The sequence below is a fragment of the Oreochromis aureus genome, linkage group 19 (assembly GCF_013358895.1).
Source record: "Oreochromis aureus strain Israel breed Guangdong linkage group 19, ZZ_aureus, whole genome shotgun sequence".
Taxonomy (NCBI): domain Eukaryota; kingdom Metazoa; phylum Chordata; class Actinopteri; order Cichliformes; family Cichlidae; genus Oreochromis; species Oreochromis aureus.
In genome coordinates this window covers 5365913-5393502 of record NC_052960.1, presented here as the reverse complement: position 1 = coordinate 5393502, position 27590 = coordinate 5365913, and the positions used below count along the sequence as shown (strand labels likewise).

At 37.5% G+C, this 27590-nt stretch overlaps 1 protein-coding gene across 2 annotated transcripts in view; it reads left to right on the top strand.

The window, feature by feature from the left end:
* Positions 1-27590, top strand: part of lrfn5a (leucine rich repeat and fibronectin type III domain containing 5a) — a 110244-nt gene that overhangs the window by 64288 nt on the left and 18366 nt on the right. For both annotated transcript variants that reach the window (XM_031746157.2, XM_039602958.1), the window contains 6 exons: positions 21391-21615; positions 22824-22952; positions 23038-23218; positions 23618-23773; positions 24633-24889; positions 26561-27028. In XM_031746157.2, the coding sequence (XP_031602017.1) occupies positions 21419-21615; positions 22824-22952; positions 23038-23218; positions 23618-23773; positions 24633-24889; positions 26561-27028 (1388 nt within the window). In that variant the 5' untranslated portion in view covers positions 21391-21418. The remainder of the gene's footprint in view (positions 1-21390; positions 21616-22823; positions 22953-23037; positions 23219-23617; positions 23774-24632; positions 24890-26560; positions 27029-27590) is intronic.

Sequence of the window (27590 nt, the reverse complement as noted above, 5' to 3'; positions counted from 1 at the left end):
TTACCGTTTTTGCAATAGTAATCCCTTACATTACTCGTTACTTGAAAAAAGTAATCAGATTACAGTAACGCGTTACAAGTAACGCGTTACTGCCCATCTCTGGATATGGGTCGCATAGGGTAAAAAAAAAAAATCGGATTTGATGCGCTTTCGCCTGCAGTGTGAACGTAGCCTCTGAGAGCTGCGATAGGCTCCTTTGACCTTGAAGTGGATATATTATACAATGAACTGAATTATTAAATAATTAACTGAATCTTTAAACAACAACAAAAATCTTTGTAAAATACTGGCTACAGTACTTGATTCTTTGGTTTTAAAACTGAATATTTTTGACTTCACTTAGTGAATTTGTTGGGTGGATATGCTCTCATCACAAGAACAACGTTTAGTGTTGGCTATATTCCCCAGTGTACTTTTAAAATTTGCTGTTTCCTTTCTGCACATCAAACTCCACATTTCTGTTTCACTCAGACGCCCCGTTTACTTTTAAAACCAATGTGTTCAGGCAGACAGCAATCCTACCTTCCCTTAAGCTAAATGTGCCTCTACCAACATATCTGGCTCCGTTTTACAGCTTCGGCCTCTGATGTGTCTGATGTCTTTTTTTCTCCTCTCATATTTCTCCTTCCTGTTCCTGCTTGGTGTCTCCTATCTCTTTTCATTGTCTCTCAGTCCCATTCGCTCTCCCTTATTTGTTATTCAGCTGAGCACCCAGAGATTACAAGGTTTCTTTTCTCTTTCTCTCATTGTCTTTCTTTCTTTTTCTTTTTCTGTTTATTTCACTATTTCTTTTTGTTGGAAATCTCTTTCTCTGTTTCTGCCTCTTTGTGTAATCCTTCACCTCAGTCTCTCTCCAGATGTAAAAATACATTCAAGAACATGCTGAATTCTTCATATAAAAAGTGCTAAGTGCATGAGTTTGCATTGATGAATGCATGTTCTCTTGTGGAGATTCAAGGATAATGTTGGAGTTTCAGCAAGTTCGTATTTTCCCTGTACTCCACTTAAAGCTGCAACTTACTTTTGCATACTGCATAATGATGTGTTTATTCATTTTTAGTGTGGTCTGTATTTTGGTGTGCACTGACAATCCCCAAACTAAAAAGCTTTTCTCTGGATACTTACAACCCATCTCTGGTCCAGATTAAAAATGTTTGAGTACTCCTTGTGATTTTAAACCGGATCTGAACTTTGTATTGCTCATCTAAATGTCAAAGTCCTCTTCCTAATCTGGGTTTGGTGAAGATTTGAGTGACATACTGATATTCTTGTTTGAAGCTTGGCTTAGAAAACTAATTATAGACATTTCAATTACAGATTCAATGTGTTTCACTGTGACCACCTCAGAAAAAGGTGGTGGAATTGGAATTTGCGTACAAAAAAACAAATGCTGTGCTACTATCTGTTAGTAAAAATGTACATTTTTTGCCCTCAAGAAGCCAGCTCTGAAGTCGTTCAACCTTAAAAAGGTCCTACCTCTCAAAAACCATTTAAATAAGAAATTCTTCTTACTTGGATGCAACTACAAATGAGATGCCAGCTCTTGTTGGAAAAGATTTATGTACTTTAACTGAAATGTGGAACATTTCTCAACTGCATTAATGTACATGTCTGTCTGTCTGTTAAGTTGTACAAACCCATTTAGTCCCATTTAACACAACTTAAGTTGATGTTAAATCTAAGTTTATATGATTCCCAAAGAGTCATCATCTAAAATTCATAGGTTCAACGGCGCTGAAAGGGCAGAAGTAGTCATACTGACAAAGTTCTCTTGGTCAATATGACTATTCTTATTTTATTTTTTTTCTAATTTTTGCTTCATAACTTTTGCACTGTCCACTTCCTGCTGTGACAAAACAAATTTCCCACGTGTGGGACTAATAAAGGTTATCTTATCTTATCTTATCTTATTTTTGCTGTTGCTTTTGTAATGATCTGATATTCAGGTTTCTTTGTTCTCTTGCCTGTACTGAATATCAGTTGTAATTCTGCCTTTACTTATTACGTTGATTTGTGTTCTAGTTTGTGTATTTTCTGTAAATTCTGTAGCCCTCTTGGCCAGATTTCTCTCGCCTGCTACAACAGCTTGTCAAACTGTAAACAGATCTGAGGCAGTGTTACTGGAATTTAAAGGCCAGTTTAGATGCATATAGAAAGTAGCAAGAACGTATGAAGCTTTTCAGTTCTGCCTTGGTGAATTGTGCGTGAAGTCTCATATTTAATCATTTAATTAGCTTCATGTTATTATATGATTTGTTTTTTTTACTCTGACATTTGTCAGACTATCTAGACTTAACTGTCAAGATGTATTTGACAGCTTTTGCTGTCAAATACATGGTTTTACAGCACACACGCACACACACAGTTACTTCATTAAGAAAGTGTAGGAAGTGTATTTTCTGTTCAGGGAGTTCACAACATATTTCTCTAAAGAACCTACACCCATACATGTGCAACAGCAGAGCATGTCCTGCCTAAATTTTCCACATACATCAGCAATTGACAAAGGTATCATGGGACAAAAGGTTGAAGAAGAAAGACAGTGAAAGAATCAAAAGGAATAAGGGATGGGAATGAGCATAAAAACACCTAGTTTAACTTTTTATTTTGCTTTGCTGCGTTCATTAATCTGTTTATGTAATGATCATCTATTCAGGGTTTAGGGTTTTGGGGTTTGCCAGAGTTTATGCTAAATGACAGAAAGGCAAAAGGCAGGGTGCACACTGGACAAAAACAGCTTTCAGTGTAATAAAAATATGATGCTGTCTACTGCTGCTGTGCTGATAAAAATGCAGGCGATGAGCATTAGTAGTGAACATTTTAGAAGTGTCCATTCACCAGGCTGGAACGCAAACAGCTTCGAGAATAAAGGATGTCGATGTGGGATGCTGCGACTATACTGCCCACTCTCGTACTGTTGTATTCTCTACATACTAGAAATACCTTGATGTATTAAATATATGGACAGAAGTGACAGAAAGGATAAAGCATTTCCCATAGCTTTAGGACACTCATTCAGTACGTCTTTCACACTGTCCAAGGATGTATCTGTCACCACCAATTGGAGATGCATCACTTGCTTCGCTTCACTTTCACTGCTGAATTTCTCTTTGCTTTCCAACCAGCATAAGGCTAACCATAACTGCCTGGAGGCAACCACCATTGTCCGTAGGGAACTCCTTGAGCTGAACTCCAGATCTGAGAGGCACAACTTTATTGGGCACATTTGCAATGGATCTGCTTTTACTGTATGGACTTTTAAAACCACAAGGCCTAGGAGAGAGAAACATAATCTGCTTGCGATCATGACCTCCACACCTCTCTAGCTTGAATGGTGACTGTGTGTCGCTAAGTGGCATATGCAACCTCTGTGTGAGTATCTACAGCCTTGGAAGTCTTGGAATCAGCCACTAAGCCAATAATCTGCATCTCTGAGAAGTCTCAGAGGTGAAGCGTCACGCTCCACACTGTGGTTCCACAGTGATGCTGAGTGCCACAGCCTCCAAAGACACTATACTTGAACCACAAGCATAAATCCAAGCTCTTCCTTAGGGAGAAGTTTAAAAAATAAAACCTGCTGAACCTGTGTTTAACCTTCTTTGCTCCACTACATAAATCATCACTACCTACCCTTTGAGAACAGTTTTTCTGCTTCAAGTATCTTGGTTTCTTATTCTCAAGCAAAAGTCAAAAAGAAATGGAGTGATATCAACAGTAATGCAGAGGATCTACTGGACCATTGAGGGAACATTTAGAGGAACATTTCAACTCTCACTTGCAGTTGTAAGCTTTGGGTAGTGACTGAAAGACTCAGATGTGATCAAACTAAGCCGCCTCCTTTTGTGGCAGGACTCATACTAAAGGAGAAAGTAAGAAATTTAGACATTTGGTCAGAGATCAGAACAGCAAGAACATTTAGCTCTCATGTGGCCTGAGAGTGGCTTGAAATCCCCCAAAAGAACCTGTAAAAGGCTGTTGGTGACAGGAACGACCTGACAGATTTGCTTAGTCTGCCTTGTGTGCAGGCGAGCCCAGGATTAGCTACAGATAAAGACTTTCTAGGAAGATTTTCTAAGTTTCAGTTAATGAAAAGAAGGAAGAATGCTTAATGCCTGCTTCTGAAATATACCTTTGCTGACAAAAGTTAAATTATGACCTCTCAAATGGTATCGCTTACCGTAGCTTACATAGCTCATGTCAACCTCGTGCTATTGCAACTTAATGATGGATAAGGGTTGCTGTGGGCATATAGATGTATAGGTAATACCTCACCAACTGTCAGTCCAAAATTAATAACCTCAGGCTCTATGAATAAGAGTTGCTTGGGAGAATTTTGAGATATAACAAATCTACTTTTTCTTGCCCAGAATGACATTCGGAAAACCACAGGAAAAACGTGATATATATTTTTTTTGCTTCTACTTAATCAAAACTGCTAGATGCAGTGAGTAAACACAAATGTTGTTGAATCAGATCGAAATAAATATATTTAGACAAAAACCCCAAAAACAAAACAGTGCTAAACCATGTTAACACATGACCATCCTTCTGAAAATGCTTATTTAAAAATTTTTTTTTGGTCAATCAAACTGTTTAGCTGAATGTGCTATTGGTTAGTTTAATCTATTAGAAAGTATCGTATTAAATATATCCATTACATATGGCCATATAATTGATCTATATCATTTTATATAAAAGTTTAACTACTTGGTAAAGCAACTTCTTTTTCTTTTTATTAATTAATGTGGCCAAAACTTGGACAAGAGGTTGCTTCACAAAAAACAGTAATAGACAGCAAAACAGTTAACTCCAGTAATTATGGGGATGTTTCTGACATATATTCTAAAAGATGTGAGATTTTTAAGCTTTTTCTTTTTTGCACATACAAACATCATCATCATCTTTCACCTCAGTCACTGAATCATTCTATGACTGTGAGGTGACAAGTAGCTTTTGATGGATAAATTTAGATTAGTCACACTCTCAGATGTTGTGAAGTGTGTATAAATCCTGATATAAAAATAGATGTGCATGTATTTTTATGCCACAGCTAATGTAAGCACACATATGCACAAACACAAGCTGTATTTAGTGTAATTGTTCTGTTGATTATTTGTGCATGTTTTTATGTGTACACACATGAAAACACACACACAGAGACTCACACATACACCATTGATCTGTATTTAACCTAGATACTGAAGTGATTAGCCAGTGGCTCTTGATAAGTCTGTCACACATTAAAGGCAACATAGCACATCCACTCTCACATGGACACACACACACACACATACATGCGTATTGACTATGACTTGAGGCCTTCTTGTAAGATCTTTGTAACTCACTTGTCATATTTTTCAGTGTAACTTTTGCATCTTAGTCCAAAAGCTGAGAAAAATAGAACAGGTCAGAAAATTACGACGATATCACTGGTAATCAACCAATATTATTAAAAGGGATCCATTATCTAATATAAAATCTATAAAAAGTAAAGTGAAAATTGGTGGATATAGATAAGGCATTATTACACAGGATGAAATCATAGGCAATTTCTGTAACTCTTACAAAGAAGTCCTTTATGAATAACTTTTAATATTAATTGTAGCATTATTAAGACTATTTTAATCTTTAAATTAAATGAAATTAAATGAAGGGGTTTTAGGAAATGCAACAAACAGCAGATAGCTATTTTTTTCAGAGCAAAGAGTGTATTTCTTTTCCCTTCAGCTAAAAAACCTACTTTACATTTACACACACTGACACCTGGGAAATGGCTAGTACAACCACATTGTTCTGCATTTAACCACTGGCCTGCTCCACTGAAGCAAGCAGGGTAGCACAAGAGTCTTTGCTCAAAGGCACCTTGGGCATCACTTTCTCTGTATGGCTAAGTCAATTCTGGAATTATATTTAAAAAGTTATTGCTTGTGTACTATCAGCTTTGGGGAAAAAGAAGCAGTGAAAAACCGCAGATGACCTGACCACAGTACTCTCACCCCCTGTTCGCTTTGAAGTACTCTACTACTATTTTTATTACTATGACACGATGGGACACCAAGGAGCAAGGTAAACACTGAGACAAAGGTCTATGCAAGTTTAATATTTTCCTCACATGGCTGATTTCCTCTAGCCATGTCTCTTACTGAGATTCGCCTTTAATCTTTCTTTCTTCCTTTCGTTTTTCCTTCTTGTGCCTTTCTCTTTGTTGCTGTACACTTACCGAGCATTTGTTAATATTTCATCTCTTTCACTTTTTTTCCCCAATGCAGAGCACATTAAATTTAGCGTTTCTGTGTGATTGGGTGTTAAATGTACTGCATGTAAATAATGTAAGAGTGTGCTCATGTTTGGATGACTATAAATTATTTATCCCACCCCCAGCCCACACACAGACAAATACAATATCCCCTGCGACAGACTGCTTGCACGCTACAGTCCTACCTGTTTGTGTCTATCCGTCCCTCCTCTCTTGCTCTCTGTATCTCATTTCTTATTGAGAATGTCAGTTAAAAATTACAAGAGCAAGAGAGCTTTTTTCCATGAAGTAAACATCTCAGTGGCCTGGCTTGAGACCAGTATTTAGCATAGTCTTTTTCAAACTTAACTGTGTCTTAGGTACATCCTCCAGCTACACTCACAGGGGGGAAAAGAGATATGAACATTCTTTATTTAGTAACTTGGATAACACCAAGATGCAGGATAAACTAGGTAGTCCACTGGTTATATAACCTCTCACTGTGAAGTATTTTAGCTCTATATTTTCATTTATATTTAATATACTTTTTAGCAAAGTGAACCAAGTAACTCTGCTTTGTGCATTTTTTCCCAGATAGCTTGTGTTGAGGTACTGCGCAAAACAAAACTTAAATTTCCTTAAAAAATCATTATTCAAATGACTCAACGGCAGAACCTTTAAGAAAGTAAAGCACAAATGGTGCATTCCTATTTAACTCTTAAGTAAATCCTAAAATCAGGCAGTGACTGAACAAATTAGCGTGATGGATGTTGCCCTTAATTCTTTCGGCATTAGACTTCTACTGTACTAGTGTTACATGCAGGAAAGTGTGCAAAAGAGAACATCATGAAAATGTCAAAGAAAGAAATATGTTATAAGGTGAAAGATAAGACCGGCATGAAGATGACAGGAAAGCAAAGTGTGGTTAAAGAAATCAATTCTTTTAAAAACGGAGGTGTGCTATGGGGGTGCTTCGTCAGGTCACTATGACAACACCCTAATAAGTATAAAATATATAGTCGGGGCATTATTTATCTATTTAAATGTTGCCTGAAAAATAGGGGGAACATAGAAGTAGAGAGAGAAATGAATCTCAGTGACTAAATCTGAGGTATTTAGGTAGATATAATTTGCAATCAGCTTTCACACTGATGACTGTCAACAGCTGGTTTGACTATTGACAGAGATGCCAATATTGTGTTATTGATTCCCCCGGGGATGTAAGGTAACTAATGTCTATAAATGAAAATATAATTACTGAACTATACACAAATAATAAAACAAAGACATTCCTATTCACTAAACACTATTAATATTTTTATCTTGCGTTATCAAAGTAAAAAAAAATAATAACATTAGTAACCATTACTTATTTCCCCCCTTTTTCATGTTGGTAAAAAGTAGTATAAATACCACACAGTATGAATGAACCAGAAAACAAACAGTTCTGACAGTAGGCATACAAGCATGAAGATTTGCTTTCTTGAATGTGTCACTTAAGCATTTGTAGAATGCTTAAGTGTAAGATGCCATTTTGGCATTTTGTTATGGAATAAAGACAAATAAAGTTACAATAATATACTAAGTATTATTCATCAGCATAAACCAATTAGCTGGTAATTAGCTGTATCTGAACTGCCTGGGTGAAATAACATCACTTTGGTGCAAATTACATATTTTGTGGTGTAGCTTTGGATATTTACTATTATTTGTTTCCTATGTGATTAAAGGATGCAAGATCCATATTTGCAATATAATAAGCAGAAACCTGATTATCTTCTTTTAAGATCAAATTTTCGAAAAAAAAAAAAAATGAAGAAAATCACATTCAAGGTTACATTCAGAACTGCAGAGGCTGTTGGGGATTGTTAAAGGCTGTAGCTGTTTGATTGCTTCTGCACCGACACAGAGAAAAGTCAATAGTTGAGATGTGAGGGCCTCGTGCTGGGACAGAGGAGAATTTGGGAAGAAGAAGCTTCTCCTCCTCTAGGAAATTTCCTTTCTGTTAGATTTGCAAGCTGTGGTTTTCCAGCAAGAATATTGCTGTTTTATCTTTAATTCCTTGGAAGACTAAAGTTGACTGCTTCTCGATTATCATTTTCAAGTGCTTTACACACATGCACACATGCGCACAGAGAAATACACACATGCAATCTTAGTGTCAAATGCACTAGTGCAGTGCAGTAGAAAATAAGATGAGAGACAGACAGGCACATGCGAGATGTGAGACCAGAGTGTAATGCTTCCACATTCCACGTTGTGCTCTCATGCAGGCTATTTTCAGATACCACACACACACAGACCGACAAAGTGTCATTACAAGCTAATGCCATAATATGTTTGCCATGCCCTCCCACAACATTTTGCTCTGTAGGCCAGCCCCATTTACTGATCTGCATATAAACAAACAAAAACAATGTCGTTGTGTGTGTTCAAATGCATATATGTGTGTTTTGCGTGTGTATTCTTATATAAGCGTGCAGCCTCCTCTTGCCTGGAGGATGATGATGGAAACTGTTTGTCATCCTCCCACCTTTTTCTGTCTTTCTCTCTCTCTCCCGCTCCCTGTCTTCATCCATTCAAATCAAACGTACTTTATTGGCACAAAAAAAGGCATTTGCAGACTAACATAAGAGTGCCGACATACGCAAATACCCACTTAATTATGAAATCTGAACGCATGTAATGATGGAGAAAAAGTGACTGCTAAAAGTGAGTGAATGGTTCAACGTATGTGTGAGTGTTCTGGGCAGCTTTTCAATGCATTTTAGTAATGAAAAATGCAGCTTTATTGCATTTTATTATTCCTTATGAAATGATCAGTTTCCTACACTGCTGTCAGATAACACCCATGCATTCATTTAAAATTATGCCCCATATTGCAATGCTTTCAGTTGCTAGAGTAATGGAAGAGGAAATAGTCCCGTTCAATAAAGCTTTCTCAACTAAGTGTGTCCATTAGGCATCTTTGACAGGACACTCTGCAGCTGGTGCAACAATTTGTGAGTGATTCAATGTCAGCTACCGGACCAGCTGACCAGGAGGTGAAGCTGGACGGTTTAAAAGATTAGAAGAAACTCAAAAATTAAACACCATAAAACAAAGTGTTTTGTTCTTAAATAAAAAAGACTGTGTTATGGGGCATATTGTTGGGAACCTGACACATATCACAAAGACTGTGTTCACAGCTAGTCGGGTAAATGTGTTAATTGTGTTGAGCTTGAAAAGGTTCCTGTGATCAATAAAAGTTTTGTTAGTGTTTCTGTGCATTTTAAGTTTTAGATACAAAAATATATGGGGAAAGAAAACCTAGCAAAACTTTAACTGTGATTTTCTCTAAACTAAAAACGCTATTTGTGCACATGGTGCTCTCAGACACTAGAAAGGACTGCTACAATATGACTTTGCTACTAACTCCAATTCAGCATGTCACTTTGTATATATTTATGGATAGATTATGTGAATATGTGTCTGAAAGCAGATTCTTTTCCTTTCATAGTGCCAGAGCACTTGATCAAAGTGCTCTGGCAAACTGGTTAGAAGAAAAAAAGAGCTCACCCCTTAAACAGTCACCCAATGGTAGAGACCAAAACAGAGATTAGGACTTAAATCAAGCCAGAAATTCAACTCTAAAAAAATGTTAATGTCGCTCTGTTTCTGATAATTGTGTTGCATTTTGCTTATTAATTATTAACTTTATGAAATCATGTAGGTGGTGTTCATGATTAATTTTAATAACCCCAAACAACCCATAAAATAAAGTCATTCTACATCAATACTAAAGAATATTCATTTTTGCTGGGATGTATTTTTATTAGCTATATTAAAGCCATTTTTGATGTCTTCAATAAAGAGAGTGTCCCTTTCTTTTTTTTGTCTTTCTCTCTTCATTTTATGTTATCTTGCTTACCCTCGTACTGTATTTGAATCCATTACTGCCAGTTTCTGTCTTTCATTTATTCTAATATAAAGGAGCCTGACCCAATTTATAGGGCTTAAATAAAATATTCATTGCCCCTTTCCAATTCACGATTAATACTTTTTTTCACCCTAGAGACCTAATTATGAAAATAAACCCTTTCTGTGTATCTTTCCCCCTCCGAGTCTCTCATTTCTTCAAATTCATCTCAGTAATCCCACTTCCTTTTGCAGAAGGGGTCGATTCACTTGTTTTGCATTTATTTATGTCAGAAACAACACAACATTTTGCTTGTAAAATAATTCTACTGGTTAAGTTTATCATTCCTTCTGGTTTTGCTCAGTTTGCTTGTAAGTGTACACTCACTTTGCTGCCACATTGACGTCCAACCCTCTAAACAGGGTGAAGACATTTACAGTACATAATATTTTTAGCAACAAAAGTGTATTACTGACACGCCACCATTTTTAAATTAAGCATGTATCAGTATTAATATTGAGAAAGACACATTTTTAAAAATGTTTTTGTATATTGAAATAACAACCTGCATGGTTTTAATTTGATTGGAATCTAGCTTCCATTTTAGTCCAAAGCATCCACCTTTGTCACTCCAGTCACTGCAATCACTACATTTGTAAACCTCCTCTGAGGTTTTTTCCTCCTGCGTGGGAGCTCCATCTTCATGCCCTTTGTTCTGTATATTCAAACTGCTCAACGTGAGCTGTCCCTCTGATATACTCCTTTCTAACTCTCCACCTCCATCTCTGCCTGTTTTCTTTGTGTTAATGCCACTTTCTGCAAACCATAAATCATAGCAGATTTTGTTAGTGGGGGGAGTGGATGGAGGGCACTCTCTTCTTCGCCTCTCTTGTGCATAGTTGATTGCGTTGTATTGTTGGCCCCAGGTATTTGAACTCATTCCTCTTCTCTCCAAATCATATCTCCACCTCTTCAAGTCTCATCACTGTCTTGCTACCCTATCATGTGATTTCTCTACATTTACAAAGACACAGTGCAGCTCATTCTGACCTTCTCTACACTTCTCTGACAACACTCTCAAAGCAAACATCACATTTGTAGTGCTCTTTCTCGACATAAAGCCACGCTGCTGCTCACTGTTGTCGCCTCTCTTCTTAACCTACCTTCAACAACTTTCCGTAGCTCCACGGCATGGCTCATCTGCTTTATCCCTCTGTAGTTACTACAGCTCTGCACATCACCCTTGTTCTTAATTCCTCAGATATCCACTCACCCTGCAATATTGTGAACACTTTTTTGTCTATATTTCCTTTGTGCCATGTTGTAGGTTAAAATGTCCTTTGATTTTTTTTAAGGTGTGCTTGCTTGAATGAGACAGAAAGTCATAGTTGTAGGCAGCAGATGCTTCCCTTCTCTTGGTTTGCCACTCTTCTAAAAGTTGGTAATGGCTCTCATTTTAACTATATTGGGTGGGACTTGTCACAGTAAAGGGACATACAGACTTTGATATGTTAGGTGTGTCCTTCTAATTTCTTCTCATATATACATGTACGAGTATATGAAAATGAAGTGCATCTGTAAAGATGGTATAGATTAATAGAATTAAAGAAACATACATACCTGTGCTTCAAGTATGGGATGCATGTGGTATGTGATGTAAACATTTAGATGACAGAGATAAATGGTACTCTTTATTTCAGCGTAAAAATGAACAACTTTATCTAAGGCTGTGATTTACGCACTGTTGCAGTTTTGATTAGGCAGAAGTTATTAATGAGTCTTTTAAGCCTTACATTTTAGGAAGGATTTTAATTTTTTTTCAGTTAAAACTAAATAACCAGGAATTTTGTTCTCAAGGTTAAGCATTTCAAGCTAGACCTCATGGCCATGAGCAGGAAAGCAGGTTGATGAAATTGAAGTGAACCCTTTTTTGCTTCAATCCACATCGTTCTGTTATCATATGTATTCACAATTTTAATGCAAAAGCACTTTCATCTGTGTGCTGCACTAGTAAAGAGAATATTTTTCGAGAAAATTCTTCATACCGGTCTCCAAACTGCCTTTTTTCAAAATCAAGGGAATGCTTTTCAAAGGAGACTCGCAGTCACTTTTCATACTGTGACTATGAGTCATAAATGCTTCTTTTATTCACCTGTTGTATGCACTCAGAAAAAATGATGCCCAGCAGAAACAAAGCTTGTTAATCTTAAGAGAGCTTTCCAGAAGATCACCAAAAGGCCTTCGAGCTGTACTCACAGCCATAAATAGCAATTATTATTTACCAACCCTGCATTAAACATACAGTAGCTCTGGGCATTTAGGAACCATTATTGTTTTTATATTGTGACAGCCTAGATTTTTACGGGGTGTACTCAAAACAAATTGTTTGTTTTGAGCATTCACGACTATTTTAACACATGTTAGAGGTTTTAAAGTGTTTCCTGCGGATTGATGGAATAAAAACATCATTTTTTTTGTTTGGATGACAAAACGAAAACACCTAAAATAAAATCACTGTGCTCAATCACTAAATGTTAAATTCCAGACATTGCCAACACAGAAAAGTGCTAGTATGCTAAAGGATGCAAGTACAACTAAGGATTTTGACAGTCTCATTTCTTTTATGGATATTTTTATGTTTTAAAATGTTGAACAGACTTGGCCCAATCATGATGCTACATCTAAATCCAAAGATCATCTAAGGATACTACAGTGAACATCAAGGCAATCCATGGGATGCTTTATCATTTCAAATGCAAAATCTTAATCTGCATGTGAAATAAATGAGTAAAACAATGGTTTAACATATCAGATTAGAAAAATTCAGGACATCACCAATGCAAGTGTGATTCATCTTCTGGGATCAATTTCTGATGTATTTTGTTCTGAATATGCGGTGAACCATCCAATTAGCTTTCCAGTTAGTTTCCAGTTAGCCTCATTCAAGATTTTATCTTAATTCAAAATGCATTCTAATCTAAACCACAGTCACCAAAAGTCATTGATACCTCATAAAACAATGAGCTGAGACAGTTTTACACAATGTCTTCAGCAGCTTTGATGTATGTATCTGTGTGCGTTTTGACAGGTAGTAATTTTATGACATAGAAAGTGTATTGTGAACATGAGGGTGCATCCATTCAGTGATAGATGTACTTTGCTGTCTCTTGAAAAATAGTGGTGTGATGCAATGTTGCAGAAATAAAATTGTAGACCAGATATTACACAGCTTCTCCATGAATCAGGCACTTAAAGCACCAAACCGCCAAGATCTCATGTTACAAATCTGCTTTCTTCCTTTTACTGCTTCTCTTCTGTTCCTCAGTCAAACAAAAACAGAAGCGAGTGCATTTATAACTGAATCTAAAATCAATACATGTCTCAGTATAGTACATCTAGTATACATTTCTGTGTGCATGCATTAAACATGCTTCCACATCAGTGTGCAGCCTATGGCTTTAGGGCATGTGTGTGTTCTCACGTTCCACTCCTATTAGAATGACCTTGGCGGTGATCATCTTGAATTTCGGGCAGCTCGTGTACTCCTATAAATCATCCAGCTGGCTGTATCTGCCTTTGATTGGTTTGATTTGAACCATTAAATCCAATTCTGTCATGAAGCAGAGATTGTGATGCAGGACAGGAGGCAGGCTTAAGGAGGATTTCTTGTCCTTAATGCAATGAAAACATGCATGTGCAGAATGAATTCAGTATAAAGTGAGGTGGAGAGACTGAAATGGACTGTTCAGTAAACCCCTTTCCTAACCAGCAGTTGTTCTCTCTAGGTTAATACATATAGCTGGGAATGAGAGAGATTTATATACAAAACTCACGTTTTTTTAAATGCCACAAAAATGGACTGCACAATGTGTTTACCTGCTGCAAACACGAGTACCCAGCGGCATTTGTTTTTTTCAAAATTAGTACTTTTAGGTAATTTTGGGTACTCGCAGTTGAAAGTTGTTTCTTCTCCATATTATTTATAAACTTTTATACTCTAGTTCCCATGACTTTTGTTACACAGAATAGTCCTTATCCTGATACCAAAATATTAAGCTAAACTATACAATTCAACCTGAATATTACCTGCAAAGGTGGCACTCCATTCAATCCTGATATAAGTTGGTCTTATTGTTTTTTTCTTTACAATATATAAAAAAAATATTTATATTACAGCCATTCTTTGTTCAAGTTATGCATTCTAACAGTATTTTCGGGATAGTGTTTGTGGGAACTATGGTGTTAAACCTGCTTCACCTCTCAGCTCATCTCATACTAGAACCAATAGGCTTCTCAGATAAATCCATCACCACAAATAGCGGTGGTTTGTATTTTAGTGATTGATAAAGCCTTTTTTTTGCACATTGACCACTGAGATGAAAAGGTTAATTGAAGAATGTTTTAACACATTTTTAGGTTAGGTTGATATTTTTTTAAATTATTAAGTAAAATCTTTGGCAAATCTATCACTATTATAATTAATGTGTGTCTGTATGTACACAGAAGCTATTGAGTATCTGTTTTAAATGCAAAGCTTGCATACAGATTAGACTTGGTGTGGCTGGGATTCATTTTCCTGTGTGTGTGTGTGTGTGTGTGTGTGTGTGTGTGTGTGTGTGTTTAGGCCTACTCAGCGCTACGTTCTCAAAGTGCACTAATTGAATAAAGAGTAATTGTGATGTATTTAGGCAGCTGCTGACCCCTGTTGTTCAAGTGAGTAAAGCATTAGCTTAAGCATAAGGTTTACTCCAGTGGACGCACAGAAAAACAAAGCAAACGGTGCAGGAGAGAGAACAGAAAGCCAGCAGGTTACTTTAAGTGGTCTGGGCATTGGTGCATTTTGTTATGCATTAGATGCTGGTACAAGCCATGAAGGTGCATTCTTGTAGCCACAGAAGACCATGTAAGCTATTAATTTGCTTGACAAAATGAAAAACAGGAGCTCTAAGGTATTTCCAGCAACAACAATTATAAGCTACAAGCTCTAATTCTCTTAAAATCTGTGAGCATGCAAACACTAGTGCTGAATGTTGTTACATTTAGCTGAAATTTTCTTTCGATTGTCCCAGATCCTCCTGTAATAGGTGGGTGCATTTCCTGCAAGTGCTTAGGTGCATTAATGAGTGAAATTAACAGGGGATTGGGAACTTTTTCCAACATGGTCTAAGGAGTTTGGACCATGTTGGAACATGTTTTCCAACATGTTTCTCCAAGCCAAAAAAGAGCACACAAAACACAAGAAATCTTTTTTGATTCGATCTGACATTCCTTATTAATGTGAATAACCACAATAAGTTGCATTCATTGTCATTTAGTGTTAATGGCTCATGTCACATGCTGAGCTAAAGAAAACACAGGGTCCATATATTAACTGCTCTGGAGCTCTCAGTCATGTCAAATGAGCTTTCCCAGTTGCAATATCTACAAGCACTTTAACCCTTTCCACCCTGGAGATTCCTGTACAAGGTTATATTATTGACCCGCTGCCACTTTTAGAAAGTGGATACAGTGCTTTGTTTCATTTCTGCTGCATCCAGTTTGGTAGGGTTGCAGCTGAATTGCAGTTTGGAGGAGGCTAAAATAAAACCTTTTTTTTTTTAAATCTCCTTCTCGTTTAGTGTTTAGGACAAAAATTCTCACACGTTTTTTTATCCACAGAGCTCAAGGTTATTATTTTGAATTACGTTCTGAAGACATGTCTTGCTGGATTTTGGGGCTGTTACTTTAGTTGGAAACTTCAAAAGTAGGGTAGAATCTGTTGGGCTATATTCTCTTTAATGTGCTGAAAAAACAGAAAATTAAATGTGATCATTTCTGTGTCAATAATCTGATGCAATGTGGTTAAAAGCTACAGAACAGCTCTGAAGTCAACCTCTCTTTTTTGTCATCCTCGAGTCAGCTTGAAAACTTTAAATGATTAAAAACGTGAATTCATCAGATTAAAGGAAAAATGCTTGCTTGTTCTTACCTGGTGGCTGTTGGAGGTGGTGCAGGTCATCGACTAATCTGGAAGGTTGGTTGTTCGATCCCTGGCTGCTCCAAATATCCTTGGGCAAGATATTAACCCCAAGTCGCTCACTGATGCATCCATCAGAGTGTGAATGTGTATGAAAGTTTGATAAAAGCACTTCAACAGAAAGAAAAAAAAAAAGATAGAAAAAGTGCTTGTATGAATGGTGCACGAGGCGAGTTGTATAAAGTGCATTTACCATAACTAACACATGTAACAGCAACAAAATCACTGAAAGCATTTCATTATAATATCTGATGTTGATGGTACAACACAAGGGAAACTTTTCAAACTGGGGTACATCATAAGATACTTCTGTTGTACTAACTATTCCAAATGAACGAAAACATTCAGGAAAGGCCTGTGATATAACATCTTGCACTTACATTTTTGAAGAACGATGAGGTGAATTATAAGCCACAAACACATGATAACTAAAATGTGAGACACATTATCTGCAAATAATACAAAATCAACAGCTTTACCGTAATGTCATAGATTAGCTTGAGCTTTGCATGTTATTTTCCCTAATAGGTGATTGAGATGCACCTCAGCTAATGCTTAATGTTCTTAAATGTAGTCCCTGCGGTAATCTAATTTTCTATATCACTTTAATATCTGGAGGTTGTAAGCTTCTGTGTATTTTTTTGCTGTCTGGAAGAATATGTTGCAGTAAACAAATGTCACTCTCCCCAAAGAGAGCCCAGTCCTCTCAGACTGTGGGAGGACCCTTAAACGTGTGAAGGGTTTTCCTAACACTGACATAAATAATCTATTTCAACACAACAAGTGCTGTAGTAAACTACCTTACACTCCTCAGTAAAGAGCCCTGCAAAACCACTGGATGACACTTTAGAATTGTCAGAATAGTTTCCTACTTGTGATGCTACATCCACGTCACGCGGTAAAGATTGTTGCTACGAGCTCTCGACTTACAACAGTCACTCAGAGATGAATACGAGCGGAACAGGTGCTGTTTTACTTAACGATTCACTTTAAATAATGATAGGTCGTTTTTAATTTTCATCTTTTGTGCATCACTTTTGCAAATTTAGCCTGGTTTTGTGGTAAGTCACTGGAGAAATACACTAGGCGCTTAGTTCCTACTATACGTGTATATTTCAAATGATGGGCAGTCTATGGTCTGATTTAAATTTCTGCGCAGAACCTTTGTTGAACCTTTGTTTAGCCTATGACATAACCTATACAAGTGGTTGAAGTCGTTGACAGCATGTATGCTTGTGCTGATTCTTAACGTATTAATAACTGTGTGGTTGTGTTGGGGCCACCCGAGAAAAGAATAAAATGCAGGGACTTTATTCTCTCCTCTCACTTTGTTAAAATCAGTGTTTTTTTTCAGGGGCAAACATATTTGTCTCTGTAGTTTTTCCTCTTCTTTATACATTCCCTCCTGTCCATTCCAATAGTTTCAGCAATCTCTCTCCAGGAATTTGCTGACATTTGTGAGTCCTTATATTTGTGCTTAGATGTTTATTCCTCATACTGACGCGATTGTTATTGTCTCTCTGATAAATTTCAAAACTGTAGCGAAAAAGTAGCCAGAAATGCTCAGGAGGAATTGGTGTTAAAAAATTTGCTACGGTGTCATTTATTAGGTTTACCATAAAGTGCATGATCACAAATGTGTCACTCGCTTATTGGATGTGTGAAAAAGCTGATCAGGAAGAAAAAAAACACTTAAAAAAATCTTCAATCGTGGCTTCTACGCAGCTTCAAACAAGTTTGAATGTGCGAATACTTCCAAGCCATCGCTCTTAACTGCCAAGTTGTTCCTCTGGTTATCCCTTTGAGATTTGAATGCAGCCCGAGATCAGTTTCAGTATATGGAGCGTGTGGAGAATCCATTTGAGCTGTCCGGGGAAGCCGGTTGTTCATCAGTGAGCAAGCCAGGGGTGAAACTGGCTTTATGGGAGACCTTCGGGGGAACAGGGTGGATGGATTTCAAAGAAGTGGATAAAGCAGCCTGCACACATGTGTGAAACAGAATCATATTTTACACATCGCTGCAAACAGAGCTTAATTTGTCTTCCTTACCCATAATCCCTTTGGTTAATTCACCATTCCATTTGATCCCAGTGGTCCTACATGTCACCTCAAGCTACATCAGGTTGCGAGTGACGAAGAGTTTGTGTGAAAATTAAGTTCAGTGCTGGTGAAATGTTCACTTTTATATGTGTGTGACATATAGCCTTATCCCTCCTGTATAGCGGATGGCTTTACGGTTTGCATATCGCATATAAAGCGTGACAGAACAACTCTTCATCTATCCTGCCTTGTCTCCTCTCTCTAAATGAAATTCGTCCCTCTCCCCCTTTTCCTTTCACACCTCAGCACTCATTTTAATTAGCTGGCTCTCTGATCTCTCTTTTTTTTCCCCTCACTCTCTCTGATAATTCTCCCCGTTTCCTTTCCATTTCTCCGTCTCACTCATTCATTCTCATTACAGTCATTTCTCAGAGTAATTAATGAGGTGATATCTGCTTTCGTGTCAGAAGGGTCAAGAGCTGTCTCTCGCTCACCCTCTCTCTCTCACTCTGTAGCACCAGAGCATATGAGTCATCCGGCGATCTTTTTAGCTGCTGCTCCATCTTTCTGCTCTTCTTTCTCTGCACTCAAACAGAGAGGAAAAGAAATACAGGAATTGTACGACCTCTGACATCGTAGCAAATTTCACGTCAGTGATTACACACAGAAATGAAAGAAGTACAGAGAGGACCTCACAACTAGACTACGGATTGGTGAATGGTTTCGTAATCAGTCCTGGGTAGTGAGTTAATATTACACGACTCTATATAATTTATTGAACTCTAGTCTTAACATACAGGTGCCATTTACAGTAGTTCGAAACTCTAAAAGTGGCAAATAGTAGGATATAAAAAATATTTTTGACCTCCAGGTAGGTTATGTAGTGGCCAGTGCTCCAACCTGACACTCACCCCAACATTAAATGCCCATGGAAGGATTACTGAACTGAACATGGACACAGACTCAGGGATGCAAAGGGTCAAGAAGACCTCGCTCAGATTTGTCTTTTCCAGTCAAAAGACAAGAGAGGACAGGATGCAGAACAACCTAAGTAACACACATAAAGAAAAACACAGGACAAAACAATAAAATATCCTCAAAGTGATGTGATAAGATAAGATAAGAAAAGATAAGAGCTGCAAAACAACCATGAAGAGGCTAAGTATGACAAGAAAATGATAACAATGGAATAAAAAACAATGATACACAAAAACAAAGCGAGCACAGAGAGACTGGAAGTGGTAGGATCTTGTAATTCTTCTCCAGGAAAAATACATCTGACAAAAACAAAATGTGGTTCCAGTTTGGAATAAACAAGAGAACTGCGAGGTTACTATGAGCAGTGTTGGTTGTACTAACAGTGTATGTCTGGGAAGTGCAGTGCAGGAACACCACAGTGATGAATTCACACCACAGATGGAGGCAGAATTGAACAAAAAAGCATTTTGATTTTAACACCTTCACTGTGTGCTTGTTAGTGATGGGAATGACATCCAAGGACTGATGAGACGTGTTGCTTTCTACAAGACATTTGGTTGTGCGGCTCCTTTAATACACAGGGACTCGGGTAATGGTATGAACACCAGCTACGCAAGTTGGTTAGATGAACCGGCTGTACCATGTGCTTTCTTTACAAATACTCTGGCTTAAAATTCATTTTTCTGTTGAAATGGCTCCAAATGCTGCTGCTGTTTCATTCTGCACTCATTTCCTTTCCACTAACTGGCTGCTTCTCAGCAAAGACACTGATTGGAACAAATCAGTCTCCACAGTAATGACATATGATGGGCAATTCTCTCAAAGCAGACCAAACTAAGACTTTATTGTTGAGGTTTATGGTTTTTACCCTGCTTGGATTCTCAGATTGTAAAAAATCTGTTTTGTTGGATATTTTTCCCTTTTTGGTTTGGATTTGATTTATAAAGCAGTAGCATGTCATGAATAAAACAGTTTGCCTATAATCATAATCATGGTGTGTTATTTATAATAGGTTATCTCATGAGCAGTATTCCCAGTTGTAACTTTAAAACGTCTTAACAAACCTATTATGGAACACACAGCATACAAGTTGTTTCTATTGTTCTGCTGCATTTTAGCTCAAATAAAACGTGTGAGAAAAGTTCACAGAGACAAATCCTCAACTTCAGTTTCACCCTCATCAGGTCTGTGTTGTGTTTTTCTGTGAATGCGTAGATGTTTGCGTGTGTGTGCATGCTTGTTTGCACTGTGATCTGTTTAATGGTGATTCTCCCATGTCCTTCAAACCTGAAATCAAGGTTGCCATTAATGAGGATTTTCTCTGACCACCCTGCACTCTCACACTAACACTCCTCTAATTAACTACAAGCACTGCGGCTTGTTAATGATGACTGAGTATGTGTGCCTTTTCACTCATGTTCATGCACAATAACACTGCTGAGCAATAAATGAGACTAATAAAATCCTCCTCTTGTTTGGTGGATATAGTCATGTTGGGTTCTAAAGATTTTTTTTTTTTCTGATGATCATGACTGATCACTTTATTCTTTGATATGCACAGAAAATCACATTAAAAAAACCCACCACAAGTGATTTTACAGGCCCAGTCATCTGTCTCCTTACTGCACTCATCATCATATCTACACTTGACTTTTAATATACATCTTTGCATTTACAGTTATTTGAGTTGATATCAAAGGATGTGCAGTTAGTGATAAATAATGTATTATTATAGAGAAGCTTGAGAAAGTACGTCCTTCTCCTTTTTAAAGATTCTTTTGAAGGGGAAGCATGTTTTATCTCAGTTTCTTTGTCACAAGTTCCATTGGTATTTAACATTTTACTTGTGCCATAAGTTTTTCCTTCTTTCCTATTGCAGCATACATATCAAACAGATCCACATGGCCTCCAGATGGCTGTAACAGTGATGATCCAGAAAAGCAAGGACAGGGTTTATAACATGGTTAATACTGTGAAGCAGTGTATGTGACTGCAAACCAGGAGTTTTGTTTCCTAAACATAACCAAGAACTTTTGAGGTGTAAATCTAACCAAATCACAAGTCACTGAACAATAACTGAAACATTTATTAAAATAGTAATAACAATAATTCATGTGAAAAATGGGGATGGGACCACTTAACTTAGTTATATGCATCTCATTTCAAATGTTATTAACATCTCTATTTCTCTCTCTCGGTCTGTCTTGTTTCCATTTATTTTAGGTGTTGTTTCCAGGTACGGGGGGTAACCATGGAAAGGCTGCTACTGTGTGTAATGCTGGCCGTCGCCATGGCTGTGCGGGCACAGATATGCCCAAAACGCTGCGTATGTCAAATACTGTCACCCAACCTGGCAACCCTCTGTGCCAAGAAAGGTCTACTATTTGTCCCACCCAACATTGACAGACATACAGTGGAGCTACGACTGGCTGACAATTTTGTCACAAGGTGATCACATCATATCAATAATAACGATACTCATGAGACTACAACCATTTACATTAAAACCCTTCGATAGCTGCTGTTGAAACTCTACTGGTAGAACGTCTGCATTACTGCAGTACATAATGTTATTTGCCAACATATGCCACTCTCGCTATGCTATATTTTATAAGTGTAATGTGGGTCACTAGTATGGCAGTTACTTCAGTTGGGAGGTTTGCTATAGCTGTTTGTAACAGATGGATTGTTAAATTTCTTTTTTCTAATTGAGTTTCTACTACTGAGCTAATGTTATAGCTACTCTGGAATAAAAGGGGAAAAATCATACGTGTCTACGGATAATTAAAGTGCTAATATGAAAAATTATAAGTGCAACTTTTGCTTTTACATTTAGAAATATCCCAAGGTTATCATATGCAGTAAGATCTGGGATATAATTATTACAGTTATTACTGCCTAAAACAGTGACCCCATATTTTTTCTGATAAAATAGTGTAATTATTGCCTTTGTTTACTGAACCCTTATATTAACTGAAGATAAAAAGATTTAACTACTTCATTATTCGAATTACTTCATTGTTAACTTGATCATCAATAGATACCTACATAAATAAATATGATAGCCTGTGGAAAGTTTAGTGTTAATGTGGATAAAATGTTTCTTCAAAACTGGAAGCACGATCCATGATGTCATTGGTCATCCCAGCCTCAAGCGTCTTGGAGAAATAACTAAAAATAACTAACTGGCTGAATTTTGAACAAAACGTCGTCACCAAGTGAGCCTTTTATGGGGGATTCAGACAAATTATCTTCAGTCGTAGTTGGTTTGTTCTCAGCGGAGCAGCTCAGGGCTGTCTCCTGATGGAACTGCAGTTTAGAGACTCTAAACTGCAGTTCCATTGGACAGAGTTGTTCAAGCTCACTAATATTGAATGAGCTGGAAAGGATAAAAGGAATACCACACACAATCTTTGTTTGAGAATGTTTTTTTATCTCTAAATATTCAAAAAGTTTCTGCATTTCCCCTGTTAGCGATGACACTGCATTTCAACTCTGTCCTGACTTGCACACATTTAACATCAACTCTTCATTTTCATCTGGAGATTGATGTGTCAGTGCTTAAAACACAACATATTTAGTCCTGGAAGAACAGATATAGAGTTAGTCATGTTCATTTTAACTGTATTTTATCTTTGTCTCATCTTTGCCCACAGTGTGAAAAGAAAAGATTTTGCAAACATGACGCGTTTGGTGGACCTAACATTATCCAGAAACACCATTTCCTACATCACACCTCATGCCTTTGCTGATCTGGAAAACCTCAGAGCCCTACACCTCAACAGGTATGAACTAAAAATAATTTCTTACAATGTGAAATCTTATTGATACATTTTCTCTGAAGTTTTATTTCTCTTCAATCTCCCACAGCAATCGACTGACGAGGATAGGCAATGATACATTCAGTGGGATGTCCAAGCTTCATCACCTGATTCTGAACAACAACCAGCTGGTCATGATTCACCAGGGAGCATTCAATGACCTGCTGGCACTGGAAGAATTGGATCTTAGTTACAATAACCTCGACTCTATTCCATGGGAGGCCATCCAGGTTAGAACCTCTTTAACATGCAACACTACTTTGAAGCTTGTTTGGCTGGAGGGCATTAAAAAAAAATAAGCATCCCGAGGCAAGGACCTTAAAAAGTGTGGGTGCATTTATTTTAGACTTAAATGAGCTTTGGGACTAAGCAGAGGTCATTATGTTGACAGTTCAATAACTGTATATGCAGTTTCACTGATAGCCAAGATGTGTTTGTAAGTATTGTCAGTACTGTAATGCTTGGTAACTAAGTATAGTCAACTTTAAAACTTTAAAAAGGTTGGTTTTTTTTTCACCACACATTTTATTTCATTTCTCTGTTCCCCTTATAATTATCGAATGACTGAAAATGTAACCACATTGAAAGAAACAACAATTAATGTCTCTTTTATTCCTTTATTTATCCAGCGAATGACAAGCCTCCACACGCTGAGTTTAGACCACAACATGTTGGAATACATTCCAGAGGGAACCTTTTCCCTTTTACAGAAACTAAACCGGCTGGATGTCACCTCTAATAAACTCCAAAAGCTACCACCTGACCCACTTTTTCAACGAGCACAGGTATTCTTAGAATTTTCTTTCCCACCACATTCAATCAAAAACATTAAACACAGCCTACCACACAATACCACCGTATTTAGGCAATTAAATCCTGAGGGAATTCACGCAAAATAAAGAAAAAACAGGTTGTGAATCAGCAGGCTAAAGCTGTTTATTTTTCAGTGCAATTATTGAATCGATTTATTTTACTGTAATGTAAAAAAGCTGCAAATCAAATGCAATCAAAGTAGGTGTGACCACCTCTAAAACAGTTAGTATGTGCATTTTGCTGGGCTCAAGCACACTGAATATCTCAGCAAAAGATCAGACCATGCAATGCTCAGACAAACTGCAAAAGTACAGCAGCTACATCTCAGACTCTGCAGCCCTTATTTAACATGTTAAATGTTAAAATTGCAATAGTACAAACAGAAGGGAAGTGAAAAGTATGGTTTGTTTGGAAGATTTGAAAGGAGGAAGCCTTTCTTATCTAAAAAGAAGAGTCCAGAGTAGAAGTATTGATGGCCATAAAGCACAGTGGCACATTTGGTTATCACCAATCACAGCCTATCTGCACAAACACCTCATACCAACTGTCATGCATAGAATCGAGAGTCCATTATTTGGACTTGTTTTGCAGCCTCAGGTCCTGGGCACCTTGCAATCATTGAGTTGACCATGCTTCTTTGTATACCAAAGTATTCTACAGTCAAATGTGAGGACATGTCTCCAGCACTCTTACTTCTCATTATTTAGTAGTTTATATTAGATGGAGTAAGAAATACACATTCAACTGGCCAAACTTGACCGAACGTAGTGGAATTGTCTATAAAAATGTTGCTGTTCTAATTTTTTTAATGCACTTGTGTTGCACTCCCAGGTTCTAGCAACGTCAGGGATGCACGCCTCTTCTTTTGCACTGTCATTCGGTGGCAACCCTCTCCACTGCAACTGTGAGTTACTTTGGCTGCGAAGGCTGAACAGGGAGGATGACCTGGAGACGTGTGCCACACCCCAGCACCTGTCTGGCCGATACTTCTGGTCCATCCCTGAAGAGGAGTTTCTCTGCGAGCCTCCACTCATCACCAGATACTCTCACGAGATGAGGGTCCTTGAAGGCCAGAGAGTTGCTCTCAGGTATCAGTTCTTGCTAGAAATGCATCTAAACATAATATGGTGGTTATGAAATCAATAATAATTAGGGAGTAAAGTTCTTATTATGTGGTGCAGTTTTGCCATCATCCTGTAACCACCTGACTTGCACAAACATGCAAGAATATGAAAAGCCTCACTGCTTTCTGATGCACAAAACATCAGAGAGAGAGAGAAACATTACCAAAGACTTTACAGGACAAAACTAAATCAAGACAACAACAACGTTTGAGAGATGGTGATTATTTCATTTGCATATATATTGGTCACATACTTATACTCATGATAGCTGTTATGTTTCCAGATATGGAAATATGATGAAAAGGGGAAAAAGAAAATCAGTGAAACATTATTATCCCCTTTTCTTTCATTCTATCTTGTCGTCAGTGTCATATAAAAGGTATAAGTGGACAGCGTGGGCCAATCTATTTAAATTTGTAATCTCGTGTAATACCAATTTATTTCATGAAATTCAAAAAGTGGAGAAAGTGTATGGTTAGGTAATTAGGTGTTGACAACACATTTTTATACCCAGCACTTACTTTATCATAGTAATATTGTTACTCAAAAGAGTGACCATTACTTGTTGCTTTTAAAAAATGGGGGAATTATTTTACACACTTTTCACCACTCAAATTTTCCTCTGCAACATCTGAGGTGCGCTGTCACATAATTACCAATTACCTTTAAAAACCTTAGGTAGAAAATGTCAACAAATCAACACTAATCTTTAGTAATTAGAAGAAGAAATGCACAGTGCAGTTTGCATATCTTTACCCTTTAAAAGGTCTGGGGTTAGGGTTGAAACAGCTTAAATGTATGTGTTTGTGTCACTTTCATTTCTCCCTTTTTCACTTCAAATAAACTTCAGATCCCAGGAGCCCTTTTTAGTTCATTTCTAACATTAACAACCATGTGTGGAGAATGTGTAGTGTGACTCCAGCTGAAAATTAGATTTTTGTTAGCTCTTATTCTATAAGTTTTGCAGCACTTCACAGTAATTGTAATTACCTGCAGAAAAAGGAAAAGCTAAATTACCCTGACAAACATGCTCCTCACTTTGATTGTTTCTAATTTTGAATCCTTCAAATTGAGTCTGCTTTGTTGCAAAACCATTTTTGTTTGATGAAATAGAATATCATGAGCATTGTTTTTCTCTGACTCTTTCTTTTTGGGTAATTCGTGTCACATGCCATAAAGGTATAAAATTTGACTATGATACCGTTTCTCGCTGTTTATTTGGATCTCTGTCTCAAGAGAGCTATAACTATGACACAAGAAATTTTAATAACTACTTGTTTAGTATCTTAACTTACTAATTTTAGACCAAGACAAGGAATTTTTAAATGTCAGCATGGAGTTAAAATAATTGTATTGATCCAGAAACCTTTTAATATAGAAGTAATACTACTTCAACCTAATACTACTCCATTATTAGCTAACCAACTGTAGTACAAAGGCTATCATTTGTACTCTAATTCAAATTAATGTGCTCTGTCAACATAGTAGATAAGGTTTAGCCTCTCTTACTTTTCACCCAAGTCTCAGAGGAAAGGTAGCAGGATTCCAGAAACCATTAAGCTTTGCTTCTACTGTACTGTTGTCCCTGTGCTGTCTTGTTTCGAGTTTCAATTCACTGGTTTTCTGTCTTTTAAGGTGTAAGGCAAGAGGTGACCCAGAGCCAGCCATTCACTGGATCTCTCCTGAGGGTAAACTGGTCTCTAATTCCTCCAGAACACTTGTCTACGCTAACGGAACTCTGGACATTGTCATCAGTAAGGTGCAAGACACTGGCTCGTTCACCTGCATCTCCTCCAACCCCGCCGGCGAGGCTCACCAAACAGTGGATTTGGTTATTATCAAACTCCCGCACATTTCCAACAACACAAACAACATCCAGGAGTCTGACACGCGATCGTCGGACATTTCCACATCAACCCGAGGCGGCGCCAATGGGAGCAACGCGACAGGTGATGTGAAGAGTGGTGTGGATAAGAGGGTGGTGACAGCTGAGGCCACGTCATCAACTGCACTGATCAAGTTCAACTTCCAGAGGAATATACCAGGAATTCGGATGTTCCAGATACAGTATAACGGAAGTCAGGATGACTCACTGGTTTACAGGTAATCTTGACAGCATCACTGCATTACATTCATTACACAGAGTGAGAAATTGAGTATGATGTGGCCTACTGAGAAAATGAGCCAAGCCTGAGCAGCACAGATCAAATTACATCAGAATAGATCTAACTTTAATGATCCTCTTGGAAAATGTTTTCACCCGAAATACAAGTGGAACAGCTGGAGATAAGTGAGAATGTAAGGCATTTGGGCACTGACATACCTACAAGGCTGATATATTGGCACTGCAAGGTGACTATAAGAGAGTTATTAGGCCACTCCAAGTGGGCTACTGGGGCACTACGAAGAAAGGATAGTGACCATGAAAGGGATACATGTGGGAGTTGTAAGGTCACTATGAAGTCTCTGCATGAGCTTGAAGGTAAGTGAGATGTATGCACATGGGCAAAACAAGGCCATGACGATGGAAATTCTAGGTTAAAATACCCCAAAAGACAAACAAAAAATATGTATTTGCCAATTCTGTTTGATCATGAAAATAATTATTTATTCACTGTGATTTTTTTCAACCTACACACTTCCTTGTCTGAAATTTGCATAATTA